The sequence below is a fragment of the Scomber scombrus genome, chromosome 14 (assembly GCF_963691925.1).
Source record: "Scomber scombrus chromosome 14, fScoSco1.1, whole genome shotgun sequence".
NCBI classification, from domain to species: domain Eukaryota; kingdom Metazoa; phylum Chordata; class Actinopteri; order Scombriformes; family Scombridae; genus Scomber; species Scomber scombrus.
Window position 1 is genome coordinate 11771949 of NC_084983.1, and position 16305 is coordinate 11788253.

At 39.7% G+C, this 16305-nt stretch overlaps 1 protein-coding gene across 1 annotated transcript in view; it reads right to left on the reverse strand.

Moving 5' to 3' along the window:
- Positions 1-1016: 1016 nt before the first annotated feature.
- Positions 1017-16305, reverse strand: part of LOC133993516 (serine/threonine-protein kinase PAK 3) — a 39405-nt gene continuing 24116 nt past the window's right edge. Inside the window, exons 4-18 of the mRNA XM_062432506.1 lie at positions 14759-14952; positions 14530-14630; positions 12483-12636; positions 12338-12375; positions 9248-9310; positions 7753-7908; positions 7499-7673; positions 6602-6665; positions 5212-5260; positions 4976-5088; positions 2763-2880; positions 2463-2562; positions 2047-2243; positions 1833-1970; positions 1017-1302 (exon numbers count right to left, since the gene is read on the reverse strand). Of these exons, the coding sequence (XP_062288490.1) occupies positions 1213-1302; positions 1833-1970; positions 2047-2243; positions 2463-2562; positions 2763-2880; positions 4976-5088; positions 5212-5260; positions 6602-6665; positions 7499-7673; positions 7753-7908; positions 9248-9310; positions 12338-12375; positions 12483-12636; positions 14530-14630; positions 14759-14930 (1728 nt within the window). The 5' untranslated portion in view covers positions 14931-14952 and the 3' untranslated portion in view covers positions 1017-1212. The remainder of the gene's footprint in view (positions 1303-1832; positions 1971-2046; positions 2244-2462; positions 2563-2762; positions 2881-4975; positions 5089-5211; positions 5261-6601; positions 6666-7498; positions 7674-7752; positions 7909-9247; positions 9311-12337; positions 12376-12482; positions 12637-14529; positions 14631-14758; positions 14953-16305) is intronic.

A 16305-nucleotide genomic window follows, 5' to 3' on the forward strand; every position in this document is an offset into this window, starting at 1 on the left:
TTTCGATCCAAAAATTTCTCTCACATGGAATATGGGGTTTTTGGTGCCAAATGTTTATATACAATTTTGGGATTTAATTATTTATATAATATATTTTAAATTTGCAAGTGTGATCTGCAATTGATTTAAATTAGAGACTTAGATGCTGTATTACAATTCTGCCAAAATAAATGCAGGTAACATCATGGCATAAGACTGATAACCTGAAAGAAGTTGACTCACATGAAAAATGAGAGGAGAAGGATATCTTTTCACTGAAATGATGCGGATGAATGAAGGATGTTTAAAGCTGGCTTAGATCATGTGAAATGATTCCTTTTTCCCCTGCAGCTGCGCCCCTACACACATTCACACGTTCACACGCTCACATTCACACGTTCACACGCTCACATACACACGCTCTCTCTCACACACAAACACACACACACACACACACACACACACACACACACACACACACACACACACACACACACACACACACACACACACACACACACACACACACACACACACACACACACACACACACAAAAGGACGTCACCACAGAGCCATAGTCATGCAGGCAAAGTTTGGGTCCTAGAGGCTCAGAGTCACTCTCTCACATCAGCTGGTCACTGCAGGTGCAGATGTGGCCTGATGGTGCTCCACGGAGGGACGAGAGGAAAGAAAACCAAGCCTAAAGCCGGGCAGGGAAGGAATCATGGGCTCTTTAGTTTTGTCCGTTTCTCTTCTTTATTCCTTAAGTTCCTTCTTGAAAAAGAGCACAGTTTCTTTTCGATTTTTTAACCCTACTTTTTTGGTTTGGGAGCAATTGCCCCACCAAACAAGACATATGACACAAAGAGATGTGCAGAGTTCGCACACACACACACACACACACACACACACACACACACACACACACACACACACACACACACACACACACACACAGCCACACACTCACACACACATGTGATGGACTGCTCTACATGTACAGAGTGCTGCAGAAGTAAACGAGGAGGCAAGGTCTGGGCTGAAGGCTGCAAGGCCAGATGTCCGTCCTACATATGAGGCCTGGGGGTCTTTTGTCCTTGTGCTGTCACTGCAAGTCACATAAGCCCCCCCAACTTGTGCTGTCACTGTAATGTCACCCACCCCCCCAACATACCCAATCCCCTGCCAGCATGAACACACAATACAGGCAGGGCTTTAGTCTTGGGTACACCCTAGCGACTGCTGTTCTTTATGGCTTCCTTCGCAGCTACAATCAGAGGCGTCAGGCTGGATAGAGGCTTCGCCAGCTTGAGGAAAGAATGCTGCAGAGGACAAAAACAATTAAACAAAAAAAAAAAATTAGATATGGAGCCAAAGAGAGCTGCAGGTTTAGAATAATTAAAAGTTTTCATTTAGTGATGGCGTGCTGGCATCTGCAGAACATGAAGTATCCAATATCATATAGCAAGAAGCCAGGTTAATATTATTCAACAATGTTTGCGCATTTACACACTTTTAAATTCTAAACATTAACAAAAATTGCATTAACTAAGATTACGTATTTCTACAAGACGGAAGAAAGATCCAGAAGAAGAAGAAGGCCACAGAATTGAAAATAAAAATATTACAGCTATGAGTGTGTTTTTTTCCCTTCTTCCTTTAATATCTGTCTGCAAATACAGGTGTAGCAGGTGTCCATTTCTTCACTACATTTAGTTTAAAGTCACAATACTGCCAGGTTGATGCAACCTTGTGGTTGTAACATATTTCTACATGTAGATGTATAATATATTAAATGTTGCAAAGTATGTATATGAATGTATGTTTATGGAGGACTGAAACTCAGTACTACCTGAAGCAGCTCCTTGGCAGAGCCTCTGCGGTCCACATCCATCTCCAGACAGCGGTTGAGGAAGTCTCTGAACACAGATGACAGTCTCTCTGGGTTCTGTAGCTCTGGAGTCCCGTTGGTAGCTATCAAGTACAGTGCCTGGAAACATGGAAACACGGTCAAACAGACTGTCAAACAAGGACAACTTGTGCTGTGGTTGTACTTTGTGTCTTACCCTGAGTGGATTCTCATTCAGGTAGGGCGGTTCTCCCTCCACCATTTCTATCGCCATGATTCCCAGAGACCAGATGTCCACTTTTGGGCCATAAGCCTTCCGAGTCACCACCTCTGGTGCCATCCAGTAGGGTGTTCCCACCATTGTGCTGCGCTTGTTTTGCTCTGGAGTGATCTGGGCACAGAAGCCAAAGTCGGCTACAGAGGGAGACGGAGGGAGAGAGGTGCAGCGGTGTGTTATGGATCTTTTGTTTGCATTCTGCTCCATCACTTAAAACATACATTTTAATTTTCATTTAGACCATATTTCATTCAATTGATCTTTCATTTATCACATTACCATGTCTCTTAATCTGACTCTCTTTTTACCTAACTGTATCAAACTAGAGTTAAAGGAAAATTTCATGATGGACTTACTGAGCTTGACAGATCCATCCATACCCAAGAGGATGTTGTCACTTTTTATATCTCTATGGATCACCTGGTTGGAGTGTAGGAAGTCCAGAGCTTGAAGACACTAAACAGAAAACCCATAAAAATAAATCCCATTGAATCCACACGTACATAGGGAAGTCTGCAAATTTAGACAGTTATTTTCTCTTAGATTGGTAAAGTATTCAAACGGGTTTCCATTTGCCAACCTAAATATAAGGGTCACTTTGACATGGCTACAGAAGGAGTGGGTGGTATTACTTATGTCTAAACTTGGCTTCTTACCTCTCTGCAGACTGCAGCAATCTGGCCCTCATCCATGCAGGTCTCAGTCACTACATCTGTCAACGAGCCACCGGCTAAATACTCCATCACCACCCATAACTCATCTCCAACCAAGTAACTAAAAAAAAAAAAGGGAAGAAAGAAAAAAAAAAAATCAATAATCGAGGCATGTTGGTTGACACTTGAACATATGCAGACATGAAAACTCATGAAAAGTGTTTAATGACGCAGAGTCAATTGTGACACATAGTAGGTGGCCGTGCATGATACGGCCAAATGTGAAAAATAGCAGAAAGACAGTTGAAATGAAATCAGAGCTGAGTGGAACAGATGCTAAACATTTAATAGGCGCAGCATTTCACACTTGTTTGATTTTTTTCATTTTATGAAAGTGAATAATTGTTGTGTAGTTAAATTCTTCTCTATGTTTACAACAGCAGGTGGCAGTAATGCACCTTATAAAAAAATGCTGACCACCATTCAAAAGGAACATGAAGAAGAATAAGGAGCTGAAGAAGAAGAAAAAGGCTGCTTTTCATTCTTCTCGCTTCCCTCCTGGCGAGGATTAAATTCATGGTTAGGACGTCCTCACTAACTCAAGCGTCATTTTGAGGACACAACATCTATTCATGATGCACAGCACCTCAACTGTCAAGTACATGGAAGTCATTGGGGGTGCAAAAACTGCCATGAAAGGTTAAGACCGACTCTATTGGCCAGGATGGTTTAAAGATTTCAAGGCATGTGTAAATTGTTCTTCCTGCAAGACCCTGGGGAGACAGCTATGTTCACCTTTGCAGCCATCAGTTGCATCTCGGCCTTTTGAACAGGTGGCACTTGATATTCTTGGCCCTCTTCCGGAGACCCCGGGAAAGAACGAGTGTATTCTGGCTGCTGGCTACTGTTCAAAGTGACAGACTCTTTTCCACTACCTAATCAGGAAAGGACACACCATTGCTAAAGTTTTGACTGAGGATTATGTGTCGATTTGGGGCAACACGCAGTATCCACTCCGACCAAGGCCGCAACTTTGAGTGAACTCTATTTAAAGAATTATGTAGGCTTCTGAATATTCATAAATCTTGAAATCCCCTTACCACCCTGAGTCAGATGGGCTGATTCAGCATTTCAATCTACCCGTTTGTCCATGCTGTCTCTTTTTGTGGAGGATAATCAGTTGATTAGTAGACACTCGAAGACAACCAGGCGTCATTTTCCTCAGTTGACAATTATGTGTCTGGGCTGAGGGACACATTTTCTACTGTGATAATGTCAACGGGTACAGGCCCGGGCCTCAGAACAACAGAAAAATATGCTGTGATTTTAGGGCTAATTTCTTAAATTATTTTGACGGAGATCTAGACTGGGTTCAGAATAAGGCCAGGAAGCGTGGGGTGTGTCCTAAAGTGTAGAGGCGTTATAAAGGTCCCTTTAGAGTGATGGACAGGGTGACAAATGTGCTTTATAGGCTAGTGCCAGTGGAGGGGGTCTAACAGAGACTTAAACACTTCACTTTTTCTTTGGCAGTGTCACAAAATCTAGTGTTGACATCCAGAGGAAGTGAACAGATGAATCATTCAACTCAATCCAGCCGACATCAGCGCCCTTGGGTCCACCGTGGTCATCCCTGCCAGGATGCCCTTCTAGAAGTGAAGACACCACCAGCAAGTCAGACTGACTGGAATCCTGCCTCAGCGGATGCTAGAGGATCACAGAGGGCCCTGTCGGGAGACCCATCAGCCTTTAAATCTGAATTTGGGTTGGAGCATCTTGCTCGGCATTCTTTTGGGAGTGAGGGTTTCATTCACAGTTATCCAGGACTGCCAGCAATGAAGACAGACAGAGTACGGGTTAGCTGTTCCTGTTTTAAGAGAGGAGGTCTGCTGCCTCCTGTACAAAGGCAGGACCAGGACTGTACTTCCTACTGTCATATTTTCTTGAATGAGCTGAGATGTGCTCGAAATGGAAAGAAGAAAAAGGCTTTTGGCTTATGAAGAAAAAAGTCATTATAAGAGTGTTTTTATGATTGATTTGTGATTCAGTAATCTTTTTTTATGAATAAATATGAAAAGCTGCTGTTGGTGCTGACATTGTTGCTCTACAGGTAGTGTTCCTGATTTGCTTTAATATAATAACAGCCCGACTGTTTACTGTCCCATCAGAACAGTAACAGTAAACAGGTTTTGACCTCCATGTTTTTTGTGAAAACTGACCTGTCCAGGTAGTTCACTATATTTGTATTTTTGTTTTCCCTCATCACCAAGATCTCGTTGATGATCAGTTCTTTCTTGGGCTGCTGCTGCAGGTTCATCTGCTTTATGGCCACCTGAGGGAACAGACAAGGAATGTATGATTCAGAATAAAAGTGAGTAATGGTGGCTAAAAAAAGGAAAAGGAAACAGTGTATAGTATGTGAATGTTGTATAGTCTGTATTACAATCTGACTAACCTCTTGGCCAGTTGCTATGTCGATGGCGGTATACACAGTGCCAGACGCTCTGGTGAAACACAAGATCAAAATCACATCAGTGATACACAAAGTGCTTTTAAAAAATGCCTGAAGTCAGAAAAATTCACAGTTCAACAGCTCTTTTTTTAACCTAAATGATCATATGATTACTATTTTGTATATACAGCATAAAGTAGATCTGAGAAGATTTGAGTAATTTATTGAAACGTTTCAAGAAACTTACCACTAATACTTGAATAAAATTATGTTCATTATGTTCATTTTGTGCAACAAGACCAGAATTACTCAGACAGCCAGACAAGCACAGTTTAAAAAGGATTATCCATCCATTATTTTTTGCATTAATCTGCTGAAGAATAAATGTAAGTTACATTTGCTGATATGATGACAATCGTCAATAATTCAGCATCAGATATTAGTTAACATTCACATATTAGAACTTCATATATTTTTTACAATGAAAATGTAACTCTGCTGGGATATGAGGACATGGTTATATTGAGTGGATGACTTAATGTGTTTGATTTGCACAAAATAGTTTATACCTGTGATTAAAATATGTGTTTATTTAGGTAAAATGAAGTTGTAATGGTATCATGAACTATTAAATTACAACATTACCACAAGTTTACACTTGATGCCAGAGGCTTCAACACCCAAATCATTACACTGTATGTGCTCATTCTACCACATAACCTTAACTGATATTGATTAACTTTGGCAATGATACAAAGTATGTATACTGAATCCACAAAACATTTATGGTTTCTAAAGGAATGTCATGGAGAAATTCTGTCCTTCTTTGGAGGTGTAACTCATGATACTAAAAACCTTTAGATTTGCTTCTAGTTTTTCCCCCTTTCTCTCTTTCTCTTGCTGTCAGCTACACCTGTGTACTGTCAGAGGCTATGAATAATGAACCACACTTCCTGGTACTAATAAGTTAAAGATAACCCTGCAGAGAGTACATAGACTGTTATCTGCTGTTAAATATAGGAGCTTCCTGATCAAATATGGAAATAGTGAGTAAGTCAGAAGCGATAACAAGCACACAGTTTTTATCTGCTCAGATGAGTTGTGAACTGGAGAGAGTGACTAAAAAGCGGCTGCCTTACAAAACAAAAAGACAAGCAGGGAGGGAGAGGGAGAGAGAGAGATGAGCTAATCTGGCCCTCGGCCATTTCAGGATACAGTTCTCATTTCCTTTCGACTTATTTTTCTCCCAGTCCTTCAGCCTAACCCTGCCTCTGCTTCCATCTCACTAAAGTGGTCACTACAGCTCCATCTCTACTGGCGAGACTGACTGCTCCTGAAATTGCTCTATTTCAATAACTGTGACGACTGGTTCATGATCACGGCACAGACTTACCCTTGTCCTATTTTCTCGAAGCGTGTGTACTTCTTTTTGGGATCCCCCACGCTCACAATACTCCCTGAGTCAGAGAGAAAACAGATATTTAACTATTGAGTGTGTGTGGATGCACACAGTGATGATGGCATTCTGAAGACATCACTGGAGAGCTTTTTCAGTCTTCGTCTATTTCAGTCTTCTAATCCAGAGATGCCCTGCTTCATAGTACAGGCATCTCTGCTTCACATTGCATCCTGGTAATTTGGGCTGAAGGTCTGTAATGTTACATTGCAGTGAAAGGAGCGGTCCAGGACAAGCCACAATCAATAAATGATGTACTGTGCATCTGTGCGTCCAAATTTTATCACATTAGTGCTCTTTGTTCTTTTGCATCATTCTTCTTAAAACACAATTGGTGAACTAATATGGAAAACAGCCACTGCAAACCAGATATTCAAACTGTCATCTGAACAACCACAAACACACACACACACACACACACACACACACACACACACACAAGCACACACATCCACAAATTGACAAACTTACAAAGACACACATCAGGGCATTAGCTATCATTGAGGACACTGAGGTCATGTCGTCAATACTGTTTTCTCCACCAACACATTACACAAGGATGTTTTTAGGCTGATTCCTATCACTTTTAGACTCCGAATCTTTCAATTTGATGAAATTATTAAAATAAAATTGATTTGTTGAATTATTTCCCTGCAAGTGACGTGTGGATAAAACCTTGAAACAATATTTGGAACACTATTGGAGATAACATTTAGTTGTACAGATAAATAAAATTGAAAAAAATCAGAAGATTATATGCACTGTCAGCATTTCAATAATTATGGGTGCCGACTTGATAGACATAAAATCAAGTTTTGCGCTATGGACACATACTGAGTCTCTCCAGAATCTCCTCATCTGTCATTTTGGACTTCTTCCTCTGCCGGTCAGTGTGGCGATACATTGTGTTGGATGTGTTCTCCGGCTGGACCTGTGACTCTGGTGGTGTCACCACCTCTTTTACAGGAGTGGGAGGCTTTGGTGGGTCCATGACCGAGCGTGTATAGATCTGCAAGAGGATAGCAGTCAAAGATATGCAGATGGGAACTGCAGCAGAATGAGTTCTTTAGTCATGCCATAAAACTCACAGATTTGGTGTGCTCAGGCCGAGGTGCAATGACCGGGGGCAGTTCATCGTCATCGTCCTCCTCTTCCTCCTCCTCCTCCTCTTCCTCTTCCTCCTCATCCTCCTCCTCTGACACAGGTGGAGCGATTGGGGGCTCTGACGATGATGTTTTGGCACCCTGTAAGGTAAATATGAAAATAAGTCTGGGTAGATGTGCCATGTAGCAGCATGGAATGGAAAGAGTGGGTGCAGATCCTCAAAATGTTCTACAAATTAAACAAAAATATTATTTTCAGCCTGCAAACATCAAATTAGCAATGTACACAATTTGAGTTTTGGCAAGTTAGTGCTATAGAGATAGGGAATCAAATGTTTAATCCACTGTCACAGATACAGATTACTGGAGAGTAAAAATGCACCATCTTATTAAACACGTAATTCCAAAAGTGGTTACAAAAATGTGCACATATGTTCAATGTAAACAAAATACAGTTCATCTGTTGTGATACTGTGCAAAAAAGAGGTTAAATTGTCAGGAGCAGTTTTGTTAATTGCAGAGGAAAGCATTATGAGTCAAGTGAGAGCTAAAGAGACAAGTGTTAAAAGAAAGAGTGAGGTGCCATTCAGTGAAGTTCATCTGAGGGATTTTGAGTTGAGGGGTCATGTCAGGTGTGCCATGAACCACTGGTGAGAATGAATTTTTAAGTGAGAACAAACTGTTCTATATTAAACTGTGCTATAGGAGAAAACATGCTGCAACATTGCAGTAATGTGCAATATGGTGATGAACTGTAGATATCCCCTCGATATGCAAAGATACCTTTTACAAGTGTGATTAATATGCTGCAGACATATTTGTTATGTCTAATACTTGGCCTTTATTTCCCCCATTAAAAACTATGCTTGCCTTGGATCATCTTCCTCTTATGGAATGGAAACATTTCGTCCATTTCCAGCCTTGTCATGCATAAATGAAGCAGTGCAGCTTAGCTCTAGTGATTAAAGGGAAAAGGTCTGGCTGAAGAAAGTCCCAGTCCTTCATTCAGACATACAGGGCCCCTGACCTGCTCCAAGATGGGCCTGGCCAAGACTGCAGTGCAGAAATGAGTGTCTGGCTATCTGTAAGCAAAGCCATGTGTTTTTGTTTTACAGAGCCATGCGGTAATGTCTACAATGGTGATGATGTTACAGGCACATTATTGGCAATGTGGATCAAATTGTAAGGAATATGAGCTCATACATGCAGTTTGACAGTCATCACAACCCTCTGTGGCATGCGCCCCTGTCCTGCCATGTCAGAGACGGTCTAATCCTTGTGGAAGATAATAAATACATCTGTAACATCAGATCAGACCCCCCGTGAAATTTCAATACAGAGAATGATGATGCCGCGAAAATCAAGTATTTGTATGCATTTTGCATTAGCCATTTGGCATGATCAAAAACTCAAATAGTTGAATTTAGCGTGAAAGCCAATGCAGAGATACATTATGTGGAAAGTAATATGGAGGAGTTACCTTGTCAAATAATGCGCTGCAGGTTCTAAGGCTGACAGGAGGCCCAGATGACAGCAGTCGGTTCTAAATGTGAAGGTTGAAAATGGGAGGATTTACTCAAAACAAACCCATACAATGTTTAAGAGTAACTGGACTTCAGGGGGAGGGGGGAGGGCAGGGGTACGCTACTGAGGGATGGACATGAGGTCCGTAAATTGTCCCCTGAACACACAGCATGAAGAGACTAATCATGCTGCCTTCATAACCATTACATCATCACATGGCAAGCAAGGCCTTTTTTTTTTTGGTTTATGTATTTTAGTGATAATTTGGATATTTGCTGGCTCTACTAATGATCATAATAGATTCATGTTACATTATACTATAAAACCTTTCAAATGACCATGTTATGAATAAACGTTACAGCTTGCATGTCTTTTCTTGAGTTGTAGCTTAGATATGTCCTTGAAACTGTTGTCAACTTTTGTGCATCAAGCCATTGCAATGAATTGTGAATGTAGGAATTAAACTGATGCAACAAATACACAAACCTGATTGTTTTAGAACTAAAAGTATCAGAGCCTTGAGGCTTTTAGACCTGAGTGAACTAACATCAATTGAATTAAACATCAAACAGAGGTTCTACTGTATATAGACATCAATGATAATCCTCAGATTATTACATTTATATACATACTAGATATTTCATACAATTATTCCACTGTTTTCCTTACTAACCAAGTATGACAGGATGTCATGTATTGTGTGAGTACACCAGACCTGTATGAAATAAACATCAGGTGTCTTCAAATCCACCACAATTAATAATAAATCTACCACATTAAAGCAGAATTGTAAAACACCCTGTCATCCATGCACCAACCATGATGGATCCTGTAACAGCACACAAAAGATGAAATGTCAAGCTCTGCTGATAATCAAATAAGCTGTTAATGCTGTGACTGTAACGGCCGAGCTGGGTGACAAATGACTCCTGTGGTATAACTCAGGAATTCCCAGGACCTCCTACAGAGAGCTGATATCAAATGAGATGTTACTTATCTTAGGTGTCTTATCTAGTGACTTAATGGGGAAACTCACATTACAACAGGATGGAAAAACTAACACCACATTATCTACCACTTAAAGCAGAGGGACCAAAGCTGTAACACAACAGGTCCCAAGACATCGTCCTTGTCTTTTAATGTGATGTTTTAACAACATCTAAACATAGAAACAAAATGCAATATTCATGATAAAAAAGAAATCTATTGAAGATTTTTTTAACTGTTTCGTCTTCATTCTGTTTATGGTAAAAAAAACAATCTGGAAAGTATTTCCTGCTGAAAAAAAAACATGTGAATCTATAATCTTGACATTCAGCACAGGAAGAAAAGCATTTCTTACCAAGAATTTAAAATAATTGGGTTTTTAATTGGGATGCAACACAGTGTCTGTAGTGCTAATATCAACAGTAATAAATGCACACTGACTTGAGGTCAAGGTACAAGGCTATGTACATGATTGCTTGACCTAAAATGTGAACCACTGGCACAAATGGATCCTTAAAGACGGAAATTAATGACCAAAGATCTCAAAATAATGGCCAGTGGATAATCATCTCTTTTTCATCTTACTTATGGGAAAATGGCTTAAAAGAGTTGTATTTCTTAATCCTTGATGACAAGGCAAGATAACAGCAGCATTGACATGGACTGTAGCAGGTGACAAAGCATAGACGAGGAAGTTTAAGAAAATGATATCACCAATTCTCAAATATTTACCTGCATTGCAGGGCAGTAGAAGTTGGTGTTCAAAATAATCTAGCAGAGAGAGCCGGGAAGCTAATGGTGGGTTACTGCCTCTCAGAAATTAGACAGTTTTCATTTATAGACTAATTTTTGGCACATTCCCTGCAGTTTTCCTTTTCTTGACAGTGCACCCCAATCTGTGGCACTGTAGCTAATAGCTGTGTCACCTTTGCAGGCCTTGGACCATTGTGACAGTTCAAGTGAGATGCTTTCAAATACCCTCACTGAACATGAACAACCTTTTAGCCTAACAGCCACACCCGCTTGCCCTTCACTGGGCAAAGAGCTCTTTCAAGTAACAGCCCTGCATGAAGAGATCCCAGTGTAGTTTGCCTGGGGGCAGTGAATCCCACTGAACAGACTTGAGATTCCACTTCTTCACCCGGCTGAGCTTGTACAGGCCAAGGCATTCAAAGCATAGATTACTCTGGTCAAAGCCAGGAATGAGGTCAGCACAGCAGGAGCCCTCCTAGATGCAGTTGAGCCTCCAGTGAAGCTTGTCAATGGGTATTTCAAAATCTGGTTTAGTAGATTGGGAACATAAACAATGAGCAGCAGTGACTCTCAGCAGTAACAGTTTCTATGCAAACTGATTGGCGTATATGCAGAAATCAGGGCATGATTATGCCGCATAGTGAGGACAGTGAATCTCTAGAGGGGAACACACACATTTTGCCCATTAGAGGGAAAGGTCTGTGTGAAACGAACATGCCTGAAAGAGACTCAGTCTATCCCAGAAAGTCCCCGGCAGAGCAAGTGGGAGTAAAGTGAGAAAGATTTACTGTGGTGTAGTCAGAGAGGCGTAATTGCTATCAGGTTCAAGTTGATGAAAAACGCCACATAATGTTGCTTACCTGTTCAGTTATTACACAGCTACATAAATCATGAAGAAATATATTTCACTCCATATATTAGTTGGGGTTGAGAGATTTTCCCCAGCGGTGAAATATAACAGATATAGTGCATGGCTAAGGACCAGAGGTTGGGTTGATTTGTAATTGTAAAGTTCTTTACGATAATTACCAGTCAAGGGAGGTCAAGATATACGGTGCAGCAATAAAATTCTTAATAAAACAGACAGAGGTGCCACCTTTAACAAAAAGGCGCATGTTTAATTAACAGCATCATAATTCATTTAAAATTGAGCATGAAATTGTAGTTAACAGTAAATTATTAACTGATATTGATTTTGTAAGATCATCATTTTATAATGTCGTCTTAAGTACTATTTATTCTAAATAATGATAATTAGAAAATAACCAACACTAACCAAAGTAAGTTTAAATATAAAGTAACTCACCAGAGTGTTTGCTGCTATGTACCCATGTGCCGACTTGTCTGAAACAGGAGGACAGATTCTTATATAGACAGCATATTGGAAGGTTTTTGTACAGATGTATTTGCCTTTTGTGTTTCATTTTATCACTATTATTTGTGTTACTTACCTCCTGAGGTGAAGCTCATGTATTTCTGGTTGTTGACGGTCTCTTTGGAGTCGTAGAACTTTAAGACGTCCAACACAGCTTGCGGGTTCTTCTTCTGTTCCAGCTTTGTGATGTTTGAGGTCTGTAGGAGCCGCGCCCACTGCTCTGGTATACCCTGCACAGACAGACAGAGGTCATATGTTAAAAGTTTTGAAGTGAAATGTAAGATTTCAGCTACAATATTCAATTTTTACCTTGAGGTGAAAGAGCAGGTTGTCAGCAGTCCTTCAATTATAGCTAGAAACTTTTGTGTTGTAACATCCAGGGTTTTTTATGTGAAACATGTTGTTTGCTCTGAAAACAATGATCTTATCAAGCAGAAATAAAGTCTGACTTCCAGAGCTGTGGTGTGTGGTGAGATCTAAACTTGTACAACAGGCTATTAGGATGGTTTCATGAATTTGCTAATGTTATCAGTTTTTGTAGAACCAGAAAATCATGGTGGAGCCGAGGTCACATATGAGCTTTAGAGGTGCCTTCAGACAGAGCAGGCTAGCTGTTTTACACTGTGCCCAGTCTTTATGTTAAGCTTAGTTAATCAGCAGCTTGTTGTAGCTTTATATTCAACAGACGGATACAGATAGTATTTCTTGTCTCATGTAACTCTTGACAAGTAAGCAAATAAGTGTATTGATCTGTTTTCTCTCTTATTAACTTTTATTTTAAGACAAGACCACATTTTTAGGCTGTGTCTTGCATGTTTGAATGCCTTTTGAAGGACACTGACTCTATTATGGAGACTAAATGTCCTTCGACAATGGGTTTCATTCATGACATCTTTGTAAACTTGTGCATATTTTTGCAATTAAAGCAATACTCTGAACTGTTTAAAAAATAGACCACTGTTCTGCAGCAGAAGCAGTGGTGTTAGGGCCACAAAAAAAGATGATACTTGGAGGGGCATCAAGAAGCAAATCAACAGTAACATACTGTCTCTTTTCAGAAAACCAAGAAAGAGGTTAAATCAAAGTGGTTTAAAACAGCATTAATGCGGCTCTATGTGTCACACAGGCACACAGCTTGTCAAACAAACAGGAAACTATTTGTTACTGACCAAATGGATTATTGTGCATTTAAATACACCAGAATACATATTCCTGATTGTAAAAAAAAAACGATCTTACTGTTCTGCAAATTAATAAACCAAATGACTAAACAAAGAGGGAGAAGTCCAGATTTTTGTGCTAGATTAGAATTTATATTGTGTTTACCTTGTTATTATGGTTCTTATATTATGTTACTTTGGTCATTTTCATTTACAGAATAAAATTCATGCTATGTGAATAACTGTTAATATGTTTTCATTGTTTATTAGATGATGTCAATGATTTTTCAAATCACAGAGGATCTCTTTTAGGGTAGCCGATATACAAATTCCCCTATAACCCCTATTACCAGAGTTGAAAAACATCTCTGTTAAAACAAAGTTTACAAAAACTGAACAGTATATGCTTTAAAAGCTTTGGTTTGGGGCATATTTCAAGATGCATGGATATCAAGAATAAAAGTCTACAGTGTTTCCTCCTCATATACAATATATTTTTAGAAAAACTGCTGATTTTGGTTTGATAAACTATAAAATAAAGACTGTTTAGATCTTTTCTATAAACGATTGACAAAAATATCAAATTCAGGGTAAAGAGCATTAAACATAGAAAATAAAAAAGGAAATCATGTTTTATGGTATTGTATCTGCCGGTTTGAGGCTTAAGTAAGAATAAAATATCTACTGCAAACTGAAACTGTGGCTAAAATGTAATTTACTGAGGAACACTAAAGGATTCCAGTGCCGGTTTCCACTGATAACGGAGATAGAGTGATTGTCATTCAAGTCACTCGTATTACCAACTTTATGTGGAGGAAAATATATTATTAGTTGACTCTATCACCTCAGGGAATTGTGATTTTGAAAAGCATGTCTGGGACTTGCTCTCAGATGGGAAGGGAGTTTTTGCAGCACATCAGTCCCTGTTTATATACCTGATTGTTTGGTGAAAGAGATACTCACTGTGAATTCTCCTGTTACAGCATCAAAGCCAACATGAATGGTGTGTTCAAAGTCTGAGGGTAGGGATATCTCAGGACGTTCCTTCTCCTTCTTCTTGTTTGCTAAAAGAGTCAAACAAAAAGAGATTACAGGCTTATTTCTAATGTTTTTATACACACAAAACTAGGAAATTACAAGTGAGTCAATGTGGGGTTGAGCATAAAGGTGGTATGTGGAGAGGGACACTCACTCTTGTCTCCCCCGGGGAAGATGGAGCGCAGGCGGACCTTCTTGTTTTTCTCTTCTGGAGCCATTGGAAGCGGTTTAGAGGCGTGATTCAGTGATGAAGAGTCTCGGGAACTACTGTTCATTCTCAAGGGAGGGGCTGGTGGTTTCTCTTCAATATCGACACTATCAGACATCTTTAGTAGCACTCACAATGTCCTGGGAGAGAGAAAAAGAGAGAAGAGTTCAATGTAGGTAAATAGCACTAGAGACTTTGACTGAAGCTTGACCCATTAATCATAACAACCTTTAATTTGGATTTGTACTTAGCCCTTTTAAAATAGTCACAAGAGTTTTTACTTGTGACTCCAAAAGTCTGTTTGCTCATATTAATTCATTTTGAACACAGACTACTGCTAAAGGTGGGCTCTAATCAGGCCAGTGAAAATACCATATGAAGACTTGATAGTTGCATATCAGATTTAACACTTAAGGGAGTTACAGTTTCAAAGTATTCTGAGCTTTGGCCTATTTCATTGTAACAGGAGGAATTCTGTTGTCTGCAGATCTGGAAACTTCTAATGAAATAGATCTTTGCAGTCATATGTTACTGACACTTTCCACAGTAGATTAAGATATTATTTAGATTTAGAAGAATATGAAACCCCTGAAATTGTCGTTGTAATAAAAAAAAGAATATTAATTAAAAGTGTTGAAAAAGGCTAAATGTTGAATTTGGTACCGAGGTGGGGTTTGATGTTCAATGGGTCTGTTCAGCTGTGAAAGAGGAGTTGACTCTAAAAGAAGCTGGCAAGAGGAAACACTGCCATCACTTATCCCCTCATCTTCCATATACCCATCCCACTACCATGTTAGACTCCTTCACTGCCTCAACCCTGAGGCCAAGCCCATCATGTCATGTGTAGCCCAACCGTCCCAGAAAGTGGGCCATCAAGGCCACCCCCTTAGTAGAGACCTACATTAGCAAACAAAGACCACTCCTCGGCTCTTACACAGCGTGCACTGCCTCTGACAAATCACACATGTGCCTTCACAGTGGCCTTTTACAATTTTACATAACCATCGCCTGCACAAGACAAGATCTGGTCGGTTACACCCTTATTCGTTGTTAACTTCCCAAAAGAACTGGTTTTGAGAGAAGGAATTAGATTAGCAGAAAGATGTAACATGATATGAAGCCATGATTTAATCACATATTCCTTCAGTAACAGCATTATTACACAAGACCTCTGTTCTTCCCCTTTAGCTGCCTCAAATTTTATAAATGATATTTGTCTTCATGTGAAACATATTTTTCACTAATGTGTCATTTCCTCCTGAGCTTGTTAAGACAGGACAACAGAGCCCAATATTTAAACATCTCTCAGATTGTGTTTACTGTCTGTATAACACTGCAGTGACTCTTATGTAGTTATTGATGTATGTCTAATAAAAAACGAAAACAATTAGAAAACCCAATCAGAAAACAATACAATTATTAACTGATGATCCTCAACAGATATTAAAGCAATTCAACTTAGAATCCTTCATTTCCTTTTGGGGAATTACAGG